At 40.0% G+C, this 16,787-nt stretch overlaps 1 protein-coding gene across 5 annotated transcripts in view; it reads left to right on the forward strand.

Moving 5' to 3' along the window:
* The window catches only part of TBC1D4 (TBC1 domain family member 4), a 196,706-nt gene that overhangs the window by 119,196 nt on the left and 60,723 nt on the right, over window positions 1–16,787 (forward strand). For 4 of the 5 annotated variants that reach the window (XM_036301317.1, XM_036301319.1, XM_036301320.1 and 1 more), the window contains exons 2-5: window positions 1,981–2,562; window positions 4,226–4,315; window positions 8,290–8,394; window positions 14,565–14,697. In XM_036301317.1, coding sequence (XP_036157210.1) covers window positions 1,981–2,562; window positions 4,226–4,315; window positions 8,290–8,394; window positions 14,565–14,697 — 910 coding nt within the window. The remainder of the gene's footprint in view (window positions 1–1,980; window positions 2,563–4,225; window positions 4,316–8,289; window positions 8,395–14,564; window positions 14,698–16,787) is intronic. The other variant, XM_036301318.1, reaches the window with a different exon arrangement.

The raw sequence follows: 16,787 nt of genomic DNA on the forward strand, positions 1-16,787 counted from the left end.
ATTCCCCCCACCGTTGGCTTCTGGCAATCACCAATTTCTTCTGTTTCTATGAGCCCTTTTTGTTCTTGGTTTCCACATATAAGTGAGATCATATAGTATTTGTCTTTGTCCAATTTACTTTACTTTGAAAAATGCCCTTAAGGTCCATCCATGTTGTCCCAAATGGCAGGATTTCCTTCTTTTTTATGGCTAAATAATATTCCATTGTGTGTGTGTGTGTGTGTGTGTGTGTGTATTTCACATTTTCTTTATCCATTTACCTGTTAATGGACACTTAGGTTGTTTCCATGTCTTGGCTTTGTGAATAATGTTGCAGTGAATGTGGGAATGCAGATATCTTTTCAAGATAGTGATTTTGGTTCCTTTGTATATATGCCCAGAAGTAGAATTACTGGGTCATAAGGTAGCTCTATTTGTAATAGTTTGAGAAACGTCCATACTGTTTTCCACAGAGGCTGCAGCAATTTACATTCCCATCAACAGTGCACAAGGGTCCCTTTTTTGCATGTCTGCATCAGCACTTGTCATCACTTGTCTTTTTGATGATATCATTCCAACAGGTGTGAGGTGATGTCTCATTGTGGTTTTTTTTTGTTTTTTTTTTTAATCCTCACCTGAGGATATTTTTTCCATTGCTTTTTTCAGAGAGAGTAGAAGGGAAGGAGGGCGGGGGGGGGGGGGGGGGGGGGGGGGGGGGGGGGGGTGAAAGAGAGAGAGAGAGAGAGAGAAGAAAAGAGAAGCATCAGTGTGTGAGAGACAAATCGACTGGTTGCCTCTCGCATGAGCCCTGACTGAGGGTGGGAGTGGACCTGAAACCCAGGTATGTGCCCTTGACTGGGATAGAATCCAAGACCTTTTGGTGTGCGGGTCAATGTTCTAACCATTTAGCAACACTGGCCAGGGCTCTCATTGTGGTTTTGATTTGCATTTCCCTGATAATTAGGGAGTGTTCACTTGTTGATAAACATTTGTGAGTTTTTTTTTCCTGTTTTGGGGTGTTTTGACTAAGGCTTCTGTGAATATTCATGTACAAGCTTTTATGAGAACAAATTTTCAGGGCTTTTGGCTAAATCTCAAGATAGTGATAGCAGTGGAATGATTGGATCCTTTAAGTCTGTGTTTAACTCCTAAGAAACTGCTGAACAGTTTTCTAAAGTGGTTGTGCCTTTGTACATTTCCAAATACAATGTATGAAAGTTCCAATTGCTTTACCTCCCAGTGGGCATGTAAGCCATTCTAATAGGTGTGTAATGTTGTCTTACTATGGCTTTAATTTGTATTGTTCCTGATGGCTAATGCTGATGGTGTGTGGATTTTAATTTGTTGATCTGGAAAGTTGAAACTTTGGTTCCTGTTCACCGAGGCTCATAATAACTTTTATTTAGTCATGTATTTTCAATCATTACACTTTTAAAAACTTTATCTTTTCCCCTTAATTTTCATTACTCACAATCCTATTAATACTAGTAATAAAAGGCTAATATGCAAATTGTCCCCTTGGGAGTTCGACCCACTGGGAGTTTGACTGCTCACTATGATGTGCGCTGACCACCAGGGGGCAGCCGGAATGAAGGCAGCCAGGGGAAGGAAAGCCCCAATCAGCCCTGATTGCAGGCCAGGTTTAGGGATCCACCTGTGCACAAATTTTGTGCACCGGGCCTCTAGTAACTTATAAAATTACTCAAAAGGTAGACTATGATTTATTAAAGGTTGATAGTGGCCTATGTCATTCATGGTTTTGTTGTTTGGAAAATGAATACATTTAAAAGGAGAATGTATAATATGATATCATTGAATGTCAAATCTTACTTCCAAGTCATGTATGTCTGATAGTGTAATTAAATTTGTTTTACATAGGGTCTGGCTGTTACTTTCTATAGTTTATCATTTGGTAGCATTCTGTGTGATAATAACAGGTCTAGGAAACATACATGATCTCTAAAGAGTTGGCTGAAATGAGTATTGTAAATTATCTTTTAGGTTCCCGATGTTATCAGCAGCATAAGGCAGTTGTCTAAAGCTGCCATGAAAGAGGATGCCAAGCCCAGCAAAGACAATGAGGACGCCTTCTACAACTCCCAGAAGTTCGAAGTCCTGTACTGCGGGAAGGTGACCGTGACCCACAAGAAGGCCCCGTCCAGCCTCATCGACGACTGCATCGAGAAGTTCAGCCTGCATGAGCAGCAGCGCCTCCGGGGCCAGGGCGAGCACGGCCCTGACGCCGCCAACCACCGGGCCGTCTTCGAGGTGGAGGGGCCCAGCTCCCCCGCAGACATTCTGTTGGAGGAAGACGATGACATCCCCGACACCCACCCTGCCTTACCAGCCGTGGCCAGCCAGCCTGCTCTGGCCAGCTCTCGAGGTTGCTTTCCAGAGCGGATTTTGGAGGATTCTGTCTTTGATGACCCGCAGGAGTTCCGCTCCCGGTGCAGCAGCGTCACCGGCCTGCAAAGAAAAGTCCCAGAGAACAGCCACAAACCACAGCCACGAAGGCGACACGCCAGCGCGCCCAGCCACGTGCAGCCCTCGGACTCGGAGAAGAACAGAACCATGCTGTTTCAGGTGCTGCCCTGCAGGGGGCTCTGCGGCTCCTCAGCCCTTGCTAGACAGAAGCACTCATTCTGCAATAATCCAACTTTTATTTCTCCCCTCCTGGGGAAGCAGATAAGGCAGGTGGAGAAAGAAAGGAAAGGAGGGAAGGGCTGAGAGACAGGCGTGGAATGTGGATTGTAAGAAATGAGGGAGCAGGGAGAGATGGAGAGAAAAGCAGTTAAAGAAAGGAGATTCCTGGACAGCTAGTGCAAGGCGTAAAAACAGAAGATGACTCTTAATATCATCAGCAATTTGCCTTAGGGGAATTCGTAGATAAAAGTTGCTGTTTTTTTAATAACTGTAGAAAGCCAGTTTTTGTTGTTGTCATTGTTTATGGGAGTCCACAGTGACCTCCAGTCACGACTTTTACTTCATTTGGGATCCTGAAGGGACAGTTTTATCTTTACCTTTTTTTCAATCCTCACCCAAGGGTATGTTTATTGATTTTAGAGGGAGGAAGGGACAGAAGACATCACTCCCCGTCAGTAGCCATGTGCCCTGACTGGGAATCAAACCCACAGCCTTTTGTTGTGTGGGTTAATGCTCCAACCAACTGAGCCACACAGCCAGGCCCAGAAAGTCAGTTTTCTAGATTATTTAAAGACGTGAATCTGGAGAGTGAGATTAGGCTCGGAGGAGAGGAAAAGGAAAAGTCCAGAGGCTTATAGGTGTGTTTTCAGATGAGATTCTACACAAAAGAGAAGGTTAAAGAAACACCAGAGGCCTCATTATCTACTGGGTCAGGGATTAAAATAATTTGGTGCATGCTCTATTTATTATAGGTGTAAAAGATAACGTCTTTATTATAAAATGTTTTTGAAGTTTTACAGGATATCACTTAAAAGAGCTTAATTTGCTACAAAGCCTTGTAGAGGTTCTTTAATCCTGAGTTTGTAAGGTTAGTTTTCTTAAAAAAAAAAAAAAAAAAAAGTGTTGCTGTCCTTTATATCCTGTTATAAAGAACCCAGGAAAAGGAAATTCCACAGCATAGCTTGATAAACAGTCCCTGTGTGTAATATTTCCTTCATCAGAAGTTCATGAGTTCTTTAGTTTTGTTCTTTTAAAAAAGTTAATATCACTCTAAGCGTATTATTAAAGTGTCTATCGTCTTGCCTTTGGTGACGTGTTAACTGTTGACCCTCTTCTTTGGGCTGTCAGATTTATTCTTTTTCTTAGCTAGCCACAGTCCATGATGTTAATTTTTCTGAAGAGTTGTTTATTTAAAAAAAAATTAATTATCTGTCCAATGGCAAATGATATATCTTTTTGTTGACCATTTGGGAGAAAGTATGATCATAAATTATAATTAAATAATTGGTATTTTTAGAAAGCACAAAGTAAGGAAAGGTTACATTTTTTTTTGAAGAGACAATCACGTTTAACCTGAAAACAAAAGGTATCTTGTAAATTAAGACCAACTTAATTGTTATGATTTTTAGGTAAAAGAAAGAAGTTTTATGAGGCTGCTGATATTTGGAGTTAAAATATTGGTTGGATTGGATGATGAAGCACATGTGAATAAGTATTTCTGGATATAGCATTTGAATCTATATTATTAGTTGAATATTTAATTATAAAGCAGGATGTTAGGCCCTTGAGTGTTGAAATTAATTGGAATATTTTTATTTTTAAGGTTGGGCGGTTTGAGATCAACCTTATCAGTCCAGACACTAAATCAGTTGTGCTCGAAAAGAATTTTAAAGACATCTCTTCCTGTTCGCAGGTATGTATTGAAGTTGATCATAGCTTTGAGGAAACCAACCAAATCTTGTTTCTAAATTAGCCACAAAGTAACTGGGCTTAACCATCTTCAAATTGGGCTATTCTTAAAAAAAATTAAAACATTTTAAGTGGATTTGTCTTAAATTGAGAGTGTTTGATGTGTTTGTGTCTATGTCAGTAATAAAAGCCTGCTTGGGTTCCTCAGTGTCAGAATAGTTTGTCCTCATTTTCATCAACCCTTTCTCTTCGTGCGTCGCTTCATTACATTCGCCGCACTGTTGGAATTTTTGTGGTGGTGAGTTCTCTTGAAAAATACCTTCGCAGATAGTGTTCCTCCAGGTCTTGGTCACTGGGGCTTGTGGGTATCACTGAGTCATGTTTGCTCTTTACACCATAATGGGCAGTAAAAGGAGAACCGGTACTTTCAAATTCTGTTAATGTAAAGTCTAAATTTTGAAAAGAAAATTTTGGTGTATTTTTGTTCTTCTGTTTATTTTAAATTCATAAACTGTGTCTTTGAAACTTGTTTAAATAATTGATACAGTTAAATGTGTACAAGTCATATTAGACACAAACTAGTGTCCTAAAGACCATACTGATAATTTAGAATATCCAAAAGTTAGAACTATCTAAATATTTTGTAAACATAGAAAAAAATTGTGAAGATGTTTGAGTAGAGGGAGTATCTAAATCTAAATATGGGCAGGTTAAAAATGCAAGGATGCCCCTGGAAGAGAGAGGATTAACTTCTTTCCTAGCAAGGTGACTTAGATATACCTACAGGGACCTGATTTTGTCAAGATCTCTTCCTATGTTTTAATGTTGAAAAATCAAGACTTTTTAAAATTGATTTTTAGAGAGAGAGGAAGGGAGAGGGAGAGAGAGGGAGAGAGAGAGAGAAACATTGATGTGAGAGCAAAACATGGATTTGCTGCCTCCTCCTGCATGCCTTCTACTGGGGATCTAGCCCACAACCCGGGCAAGTGCCCTGACCTGGAATTGAACCAGAAACCTTTCAGTGCATGGGGTGATGCTCAACCAACTGAGCCACACTGGTCAGAGCAAGACTGTCTTTAAAAAAAATTGGCCGAAACTGGTTTGGCTCAGTGGATAGAGTGTCGGCCTGTGGACTGAAAGGTCCCAGGTTCGATTCCGGTCAAGGGCATGTACCTGGGTTGCTGGCACATCCCCACTGGGAGATGTGCAGGAGGCGGCTGATCGATGTTTCTCTCTCATCGATGTTTCTGACTCTATCTCTCTCCCTTCCTCTCCGTGAAAAATCAATAAAATATATTTTTTTAAAAAAAATGTTTTTGGAGTTGGCATTACCATAGGTATGATATTAAGACATTTTCCCCTTTGAAAATTATAAACTTTTGTATATCTTGTTAATTTTTCACTTCAGCCTCAGCTAATGCTGTTTCATTTTGTTCTATTATGTGAATACATAAAATTATGTTGTAAAGGTAAAAATTTTCTACTCTAATAAGAGATAGAAGCAGCATATCTCTATAGGAAGAATATATTCCAAATTTTTAAATTTCCATTTAAAAGACAAAAAATTGAGTAGAAAGATTATTTACTTTAACGGAAAAAGTATTTATTGAGCATTCTCATAATTATCTGTTTACTGGGAGTCCCTGCAAGATCCTAAGCTCTGTGAGGGCAGGTGTTTTATTCTGTGGTGTCTTATACAGAGCATCAGAAGAAGATGTGTTAAGACAGATCTTAACACTTAGGTATTCAGTAAATGTTGAGTGGATATTTCTACATGTAGGGCCTTGTGCCAAGTACTGGGGAGAGAGTGGAGTATAAACTAGTGTAGTTACTGCTCCCCTCCCCCCAGAGCACAAAGAATCATCCTAAAAAGTGCTGCTGACCCCACAGTCCCCAAGCCTTTCTGTAAGAAAACTGGCAATGCTCATTGAACAGCCAAAGGGGGAAAAAAATAGTTAAGAACAACAACAAAAAACCCAGCCAAGTCCAATATATAAAACTGGCAGGTCAAATGTGGTTTTTGCTTTTTCCTTTCTTTTTAAAAAAGCAACCTTTCTATTCTGACATTCTACACAAAAATATGACAGAAATTTGTGGGAAGGCCTTTGAATGGAATAATTGTCAGGTTAACCCGTGCTCCTCACTGAGTGGCTCTGCTCTTATTACTTCTTTCCCCAGAATTGAACTGATATCCTGTGGCCACTTCCAGGAATAGGCCTGTTTTTTAACACATGCACACCTACTGATGTTTCATTCTTTGGAATCTGTAGGACTGTGTCTTTGGCAAGCAAGGGGAACAAGAGAGTGGTTTACGGTACTGGAAATAGTGCCACTGCCTGAAACTCATTGAGCTAATGAGGTCCTATGAATTTACCCCATTTAGCACTAAGCTAGTAAAGGATATTCTTTAATCACCAATGAGTTGTACTAGATTGAGCTGACTTTCACCTCATGAATTATAGCCTCACTCCTCACTATGGACTTTTTCCTTTTTATAAGAGTTGATTTCCTTTCACCATATCTGTTGGGTAGCTTGAGCTTATTATTATAAGAACTAGAGGCCCGGTGCACAAAATTCATGCACGGGAGTGTGTGTGGTGTCCCTCAGCCCAGCCTGCAACCTCTGCAATCTGGGACACCTCGGGGGATTTCTGACTGCCAGTTTAGGCCTGTGGGATTGGGCCTAAATTGGCAGTCGGACATCCCTCTCGCAATCTGGGACCGCTGGCTCCTAACTGCTCACTTTCCTGCTTGCCTCTAACTGCCTCTGCCTGCCAGCCTGATCGCTCCTAACTGCTTTCCCCTGCCAGCCTGATTGCCCCCTAACTGCTCTCCCCTGCCGGCCTGGCCTGATTGCCCCCTAACTGCTCTCCCCTGCTGGTCTGATTACCCTCTTACTGCTCTCTCCTGCTGGCCTGATTGGCCCCTAACTGCTCTCCCCTGCCTGCCTGATCACCCCTAACCACCTCTGCCTCGGCCCCCGCCACTGTGGCTTTGGAAGGATGTCCAGGAGACATCCGGTCTAATTAGCATATTACCCTTTTATTAGTATAAATAGTGGTTACCATTTAGCAAACGTGCCAGGAACTATGATAGATATTTCTTAGTTTCAAATCACAAAAATGTTTTGCAATTAGTGCCATTTCCACACTTTTATAACAAAAAATGGTGCCTCAGAGGTAATTACTAACAACCCAGAGCAATGCCTCATACCTAGTAAATGGTTGAACTAAGATTGAAACTCAAATCTGTCTGACTCCAAACCCCCGACCCTGCACACTTTTTTTTTTCTTCTCATTGGGATTTAGGTTGATTGCAGGACAACTTTAAATTTTTGCCTACCTGGCTTTTCAAAATCCCATGCTTGCTATTAAAATAACAAGGTACTGTCTACTAATTGGTATGTATGTATTCAGGCTGACTGAGATTCACAAGTGACTCAGAATTTTTTAGTAAGTGTAGCTGAGTTTATTTAGCTTAGCCTACATTCAGGGAGCACAGTGATTTGTGCATTTGGATAACTGACATCTGCAATAATTTCGTTAATGTACCGTTTTCTAGTGGGTTTGGCTCCTTAAGGTCTATAAGTAGATAAATGTTCTAGTATTTTTAATGCACACTTTAGGGAATTGTATGCCATTTAATTAAAGCATTGTTAGATGTGGCTTTTCTGATCCTTAGCCTTTTGGAAACAGGGTTTATGATGAATCACCCATTCACTGAGTAGCAGTTCATTATATTTTCCTCCTGTGGCACTGAGTAAACAGTGTTTGTCTGAAATAAAAAAAAAGAGTTTTTGGTTTCATCCTTTATTTTATGTATCAAAAGGCCACCATATAAATTTGGTGTGACATTATGTTCCCTGTCACAGTGCTGTAAGGAGACTGGTGGAAGTGTGAAAGCATGGGACTAATGTTGATTTTCATAGCGTTGATTAAAAGGACATATTCCCATAACCACCACTTCTTTCCCTGCCAGGGTATAAAGCATGTGGACCACTTTGGCTTTATCTGTCGGGAGTCCCCAGAGCCTGGGCTGAGCCAGTACATCTGTTACGTGTTCCAGTGTGCCAGTGAATCTCTGGTAAGTGGTGTGATTGTTTCTGCCCAGAATTCCGGCTAACGGGAGGCACGTCTGTTATGACCCAAGCCTCACAGAACAGCCATCAGTGGAAAAAAGAAGAGAATACCTAGAAATAGGGTTCTCCTCTTTAAAGAAGCACAAGAATAGGAAAAACAAAAATTGCCATGGTAATTTTTAAGCCGAGATACTTTTTTGAGGTTAGCAAATCCAATCATCTTACCAGGAGTATTTTTTAAAAGTAGGAAAAGACTAATAATAGAAGAGCTGTTACTTTTTTCATTGCTCATGTAAGAATATAAGGAAGGCCACTCACCTCATATTCCCTTAATTGCTATAACATCTCAGAATACATAATGCTTCAGAGAATGATTTTGTTTTTCTTCATTAGTCCTGTCCTCATTTTGAAAATACTTCATTCTTTATGGTCTTTAGTCTTCCTTTTCTTTCTTTGGGGTTTGAAAGTCGATTCATGTCTTCAACCCCCTCCACCTTTTATGCGGGCTGTTGGAGTTTGGAAGAAATATGTAAGGCACACTTGGAAATACATCTGAGTGAATAAAAATATATTGATATTTTCCCCTAAAATTTCTTCCTTTTTCTTCTACTTGTGTTATCTTTCCTAACCATTTTAACACAAACCTTTAGATATATCACCATCATTTGAAGAAAGATATTTCCTTAGACATAGAATGATTCTTCCACAAACATTTCTCCCACACACACCTTAGACATACTCCAATGAGCCAGGCAGCATTCTCTTCACTTTCTCGGTGCATGATCCCGGTGTGGCTCTTGCCTTCCATAGTCGCAGCCTGGAGACTGAGTTTGGGAATAAGAGGAAATGGAAGTGTATGGATACCAAGGTGCTTTCTGACTAGTGCCTTCTGGGTCTCAACCTTTCCCTCTGGGGATTGTAGTGTTCTTGCCACTGACCTTATTCGAGAGAGGTCCATATGAGTTTTGTTCTCACTAAGTAATTAACCACACCTATGGCAAAGCCAAATGCTGGTATCCAGGTGGCCACTCTGTAATAGTTCAGTTCAGGACCTGAGAGAGAAGTTTGAGGGTCGGTGTTACGTAGATGACAGTTGAAGGCATGGAAGTGGATGAGCACCCTGGGGGAACTAGGAGAGAGAAAGCCAAAGAGAACCAATGAGTCAATACTGGGAAGTGCCCACCAAGTAAGAGGTAGGCAGAAAGATAATGGAGGATAATCTGTCACCCACGCCCACTGCCCCACTGCCCCTGCTCAGCTCACTCGTTACTACTCCCTTCTCTGTCCCTCTTTTTGACCTAAGACCGATTCTTCCACCAGGTTTTGGATCCTTTACTCTCCTCCCTTCCCCAAACCTGTCATATGAGCCATATTTTATTTTGGCAGCTCCATTTACCCAACTTCTCAATTTAGAAACCACAATGCATTTTATTCACCTTCTATACCCACTGTTCACCAAATTCTATTAACTCAAGATAGAAATATCCCTTATATCCATCTTGCCTCCCTTTCTTCTCTGTCTGCTCCTTGACTCTGGGCATTTATCTTCTTACACTATTGCATTTGTGTTCTAACTAGTCGCCCTGCCACTGGTTTAACCTGTCCTCTAGCCACAGTTTCCTTGCTCACAACATTTCCTCATCAAAAACCAATTTATGCCTCCTTGGTAAGGGACAAAATCTAGATTGTCTAGCATGGCAGAGGGTTGCCTCATTCTCCTTCAGTCCCCACCCTTTCATGACAACATCCTCACACAGGCTGTTCTGTCCCCTGAGCTGTTCTCTAGGCCAGACCCCTGAGACAGGAGTGACAATTGGTGTGAGGTTCCTTTTGTTTGGTTTGCTGTTGAATCAGCAAATACTGTGTGCATGTGACTCATGTGATCTAGGATTTAAGTGAGTGTCTGGGGCTCACAGAAGTGCAGTTCAAGTTCAGAGGTCACTGTTGGTTCTCACAGAGAGGGAGGAGTCAGCCGTGTCAGGCAGCCAGAGCCAGGGCTCACTGCTTCTATGCTGCCGAGTGGGAAGGAGGCCACGTGGGCCTCAAGGGTCTGCCCTGCTGCTAAACGAGGAGATGGTGCCGGCCTTCATTATCTATGTTTATATTCTCTTTCCTGCTGCTTCATCGGATGCGAAGCAGGCCTGCCCTTGCTCTCCTGTGGCCTGAGCCCACTTCCTCTTCTTTTCTACCATGCGCATTTTAGGACCCAGCTTAAATATCACATCCTAGCGAAGCCTTTTCTGATGACTTTTTCAGGAATTGACTTTAGTTACTCTGTTGTCAGGGTGCCTGCTCTACCTTGTGCACTACCAGGTCACTAGCAGTTCTTACAAATCCCCACACTTATTTTATTTGTTCACAACTTCCTACCCCACTAGACTGTGCATGCCACGGGGCTGGGGTTAGCACCGTTCGTATTCTTGTTGTATCCCCTCAGTGTTTCTAGGCTATTGGGGGCTTGGGAATAGTATTTTAATGATCAGGAGTGTATTATTCTTAACTTCAAGCAATCATTTTCTGGGTGCTGGGTCATCTTCGATGACTGGATAATATACATTAAAAGGAAGACTGTGGAAACCTTCTTACTTCCAACCTCTTTTACAAGTTTTGCTTTGCTTGTAGTTTTAGTATATTTGTTTTACCCTCGTGCATATAGAATGGGTTTTGGAAACACGGATTCAGAGTAGAAAGACGTGCTGTGTCTTTCCACCCTAACAAGCTCCGTGACTAAGGCAACAGACGAGACTGGCTGAGAATGCCTTCCTGGTACATAGAAGCTGGACTAGAATCCCAGTTTGGGCACCATTATTCTGAAGGACAGGCCCATGCTAGAATCTTTGAAACTCTGTTTATTCTAATTTTATCAGAAGGCATCTTAAACAGAACAGCTAGTCATCAGAACTGCAAGCCAGGAGAAAAATATGTAAATTTCCTGCCTAACAGAGGATGGGCCAAGCAGCTGACATATGGAACAAAACACAACAGTCAGTTAAATAGTATAGGTCTGAGCACAGTGTTATGATTGATGTGGCTTGGCAGTTGTGTAAAACAAAATATTGCAAAACCACAGCATGCTGACTTCTCTGAGTACAAAGAATACGCAACTAGCATTTTTTTTTGTGTGTGTGTGTGTAGCAATTGCTGTGAATAGATAAGTAGTATGGTGTTCTGACGGGTGCTGGAGGGTGATACTGGAAGTTTAGATGTCAGTACTCCTTCCTTCTTTTGTAAAATAGCTATAGGTAGGTAAGTTAATTTTGTTTAACCAAGCCCTGAGGTTTGTAGAAAATGTCATTTCTCTTTTCAACAAAATTGGTTTAAAAGGTGTGAAAAAATGAAAGTTACTGTTACTTATAGACAAGGAAAAAGTAAAACCCCATGGACAACAATATCCAGGGAAACTAGAACAATAACAAAAAAAAGATCCAGGCTACCAAGACTGAGGTGTAAGTTTTTACAGAGAATTAGACTCCATAATCTTTTAAAGTCCTTACACATTCTGTGATTTTTAAGACTTATTCTAAAATGCTATAAAATACCCAAGTTTGGCATGTAAGTGTTTATGAACATCATCTTCAGTATGAATTTCACCTACATATTACAAATTGGCTTTCTTTGTCTCATCTTGTACTTTTCGCTGGAAATTTGCTTTTGCCTGATAATAACATTAAGAATGCTTTCTTTTCATTTGCAAATGATTGATTTATTTTTACCCATTCCTATACTTTTAACCTTTTAACACAATCTATGAGTTTTTGTTGTATTTAAATAAAAACAATTAAATTATTCACATTACATTAATTTGAAGTTGCAGTTTCTCTGTTCCTATGGTAGGTCTCATAGGCCATATGGAAAAAAAAGGTGGATTAAAAAAACAAAATATTTAAAATTTTAGAAGTCAAATAAAGTTTTTAGTAATGTTTGTGGTAGGAAGAAATTGGTAACCACATTTCAAACATAATTAAAATGGCCTTTTGATTCATCTAGAAGTAGATAAAACACGAAAGTTTAGTATTTCCATTGGAGGCCTTTTACAAGGCAGTATTACTAAATATCAAATAATAACCCTCTATGAAAGCTAATCCCAAGATAAATGAGAAACAAAAATGAACAGTTCCATAAGTAATTAAAATTGCATTTTAATACATAACAAGGCAATGAAATCAAAATGTGAAGGCATTAAATGTAGTGATTTCATTTTCAAGAACTAGAAATCTTTATTTTTAATTACAGCATAAAAGAACACATTTTATGAATACTTCATTTTAACTCATAGAGTGATATAAAATTATTCATAAGCCTTTTCAAAGGTTGGTAATATAGTAAAACATAACTGAATAGTGACTGGCTGCTTAGTATTTGAGCTCTCCTTTTAGTAATATTAGGAGAATAAAGTTTCTTTTTATTCTAAGTTCCACATACACTCAAATGCAGAAGTAAATTGAATCCTTTAAATATTAGATTATTCTTCAACTAGGCCATAGGGGAAGGGGAAAAAGAGTCTTAAAAAACCCCACCAAAAACAGTTTACAAGCATGGTGCATGGTTTTGAGTATCAAAGGTAGTTCTGATGAGCCCTTAGTACTCCATAGCCCCCCATGCAGAGCCCAGACTTTGACCACAGTTGGGAAAACCACACCTAACATCAATGGTTGTCTCCCAGAGAAGGCGACATGGCCTGAGGTTGACTTGACAATGCTTGAGACCAAGCTGTTAGTTGACCTGAAGGAAGCAACCAGGAAACTAGAATGCTAGACTCACACTTATTGACTGAATCACTTGGAAGAGCAAGGAAGAAAGTAGCTGGCAGTTTTTAAGCTGCTGGCCCAGTGGTGAGACCAGCTGTGAGACAACATGATATCAGAACTTCTTAGTGTCACCAATCAGAAGGAAGATAATAATAAATTAGAAGCCAAGAGATAAGATGAGCAACCTTTATAGTCTTCCCCAACATTGTTTAAATGGAATTCATTTACCCCAGAACTTTGCTTGAATATATTTTGTTTCTACACTAAAAATAATCCAGAAGTGTTATCGGTGGAAGTGGGGGATCTCCTTCCCCATTGGGTGCTGGGGGTCAGGTCCTTATGATATCTCGAGAAAAAAGAATTTTCTGAGACTCTCATGGGAGGATGAGATGTGGTAGGAAGTTTTATTTTCGTGGAATTACATCCCTGCTTTTGCAAAGCCCCATTCCCCTTAATCCGGTCCTGGGAGAGGTGCAGCTGGGGATTCAGTAGAGGAGGAAGCAAAGGCAGCGTCCAGTTTCCTTTCCCTGGCGAATTTGGATCCAGTTTAGCATTAGGCTAGTTGCAGTTCATTAGTCCATTGTGTGGGGTCCATATGGCTGTGGGCCACGTGGGCGAACGCAGGGAAGCCAAGAGAGCGTGTCCCCTGCAACAGGAGGGCCACCCGGAGCCAAGAGAGCAAGAGTGACCTTCTTTGTTTAGGGGATTAGATATCTCAAATCTTCCCACACATGCAGTCGCCACGGCGACTCTGGCCAATGACCTGTTCCCAGGTGTGATTGACAGAGGTCACCCAGACTTTACTGGGCAGGTGTCTATTCCCCCTACACCCCCCGCCCCTCCGCTGTCCAGGTCCTTCCCCCAGTGATCTGTGGGGAACAAACAAGTAGCCCCCTGGGGAGTGTTTAACTGTGGCTTTCTGGCAAAGCTGCACAAATGGCATGCCTATATTTGGTCTTTCCTTTTGCTCCTTTCCAGTTACTCATAACTAGGTTCATTACAATGGTATCAGAAGGACAAAGTAAGTAGGATACCCGTTAACACAAGTGAATAGTAAACCTATTTTGTTGCTCCCTATATATTGCAGGTGAAACTTCCAAAGAGACCTTTGTCTGAGTAACGACTTAAACAGAGACCTGATTGACTATCAAACTGTCTGTGCTAGCATAACACTTAGTGGGATTCAAAAATAGCATTCCAGTAACAGACCAATCTTATGTTACACACATTAAAATGGTCTAATTTTATCCAGCTTTCAATTATATGTATAATGGAAGGTCTGACTTTGAGACAATATTTTCTAAGAGTTCTGTAGTCATCAAAATTCTGTGATTTATTATTTAGTCAGCATCAATAAAGTCTCACATTGCTGTTGGGGTTGTTATGTGTGAGACTTTTATAGACCTGAGCTTTGTTTCTTCCTGTAGGTGGATGAGGTAATGCTGACTCTGAAACAGGCTTTCAGCACAGCGGCCGCCCTCCAGAGTGCCAAGACCCAGATCAAGCTGTGCGAGGCCTGCCCCATGCACTCTTTGCATAAGCTCTGTGAAAGGATTGAAGGTACGGTATAGCTTGGCCTTTGCAAACGAGAAGTTTGCTTTGGCATTTGGGAAGTGAGAAAGTTGGTACTGTCATCAAAAGCTTCTTTGTTTTGAGGTAAAACAAGGACCCAAAGGATCATTTCTCATGTCCAGTCAAATTTGTGTTGTCAGTCTCTCTTAGGTGCTTGGCTTCCTCCCCTTCCTTTCTCTCGTTTTTTATTTTTAACTTTTTTTCTTTTTTTTTCTGAGGATAGACTCAAGGAAGGAACTTGTATTTCCCACAGTTCTTAAGATGTGCTATGTACAGAGTGGGAACTGACCAAATATTTGTTGAATGAATGAAGAGGGGCAAAACCATCTCAGAATATTGTCTATTTAAGTCTTTCCTTTTTCAAACCCTTTTACTTGATGAGGTAGGCCTTCCCCTACAAGTTTAAGACTGGGATGAAATTGTGTGGCTTTGAGGGACATTTAAACACGACAGAGATAGTAGTGATATCCTAAAGCAGGTTTAAAAAAATGTTCTGAGGAGGGGACGGGGCATGAGGGAGAGGTGACTCTGTGATTCACCTTCCTTTCTTCTTATGTCTTACTAACAAAACACTTTTGAAAAATACCGCATAGGAGAAGAAACACAATTTAATGAACACTTGTTACGCATCTCCTATGCACCAGGCACTGTGCTAGGTACTGGGGATTCAGAAGTAATTGAGATGAGGACTGTGCCTCTAGAAAGCTTGCAGGTTAGAGTGCAAGACAGGCATGTGAAACAGTAAATATAATTCAGCGTGATAAGTGTTACAATAGCTGGGGAGAGTGCAAACTCCAGAACTGCACAGAGAACGGTCTAGTCATTGTAAGTGCAGATTGTGGTTTCCCTTCAGTAGGCAGCAGAATCATAGGCACATGGCAGAATCGATGATGGACAGTGGGTTTATTGAATATCCATTCAACTGTGTGATCAAGGAGTATTTAAATGTAATATTCAGATTTTAAAACTTGTAGGAGTAATTTTATAGAATACACATTATTTTCAAACATATATTTAACTTTTCCAGACAGGGACATTTTTTTTTGGTGTATGGTAAAGGGAACATTATAAATCTGCGGAGGAAAGGCTGAATTACTCAAGATATGGTGGATGTTGGGTCAGTTTGTTATCCAAAGAGAGAAAGATTCCTTCTCCTTATCTTACTGAATTTCACAGTAGATGGATTAAAGTCCTTGGTGTGTAAACAAACAAAATATTAAAATCATTAAAAGAAAATAAGACCATTGTTATGTCCTTACACAAAGAAGCCTTTAAGACACAAAAATGGAAAAACTATTAAAAGAAGACATTGACAGATTTAAGTTTATAAAAATTTAAATTTTTTACCTAACAACAACTGTATACTTGGAAGTTAAATGCTAAGCAACAAATGAAGTAGCAGGTTGGTATGCAGAATTTGTAAGAACTCTTATTATCTATAAGAAAAAGATAAAACCACCACTAGGAAATTATGCAAATCATATTAAAAGACACCCTTTTGAAAAGGAAATTAAAAGGTCTAATAATAAAAATGAGAAGATGCTCAATCTTACTACAGGTCAGAGACATGAAAATGAAAACAATAAGCGACTCATCAGATTAACTGTTGGTGAAATTGTAGGGATAATGGTACATTTATGTGATATTAATGGGAGTGCAAAGTAGTATAGACATTTTGGGAGGCAATTAATAGAAACTCACTAAACTAAAATTAACCCTGTTAACCAGCAGTTCCATGTCGTAATAAAAGAAACTCTCATATAGGTTCAGAAGGGGACGTTTTTATATTCAAGGTTGTATTATCTGTAAAGAATGGAAAATTGGGAACAACCTATATTTGCATCAATAATGTAATTGAAGAGTGTTCATATAATGGAGCAATGAATGGGAATGAATTTTAACTGTTTATCATCTTGGATACATCTTAAAATTATATTATTGAGTGAAAAAATAATTTGCTGAATAACGCCTACATGTTGATGCTACCTCTGGAAAAATAAAATGATACCTTGTATTTCGTTAACATGAAAAGAAATTTGGTATTTATTTATTTATTTATTTAAAATGTTTATATCTTT

The sequence above is a fragment of the Myotis myotis genome, unplaced genomic scaffold (assembly GCF_014108235.1).
Source record: "Myotis myotis isolate mMyoMyo1 unplaced genomic scaffold, mMyoMyo1.p scaffold_m19_p_3, whole genome shotgun sequence".
Taxonomy (NCBI): domain Eukaryota; kingdom Metazoa; phylum Chordata; class Mammalia; order Chiroptera; family Vespertilionidae; genus Myotis; species Myotis myotis.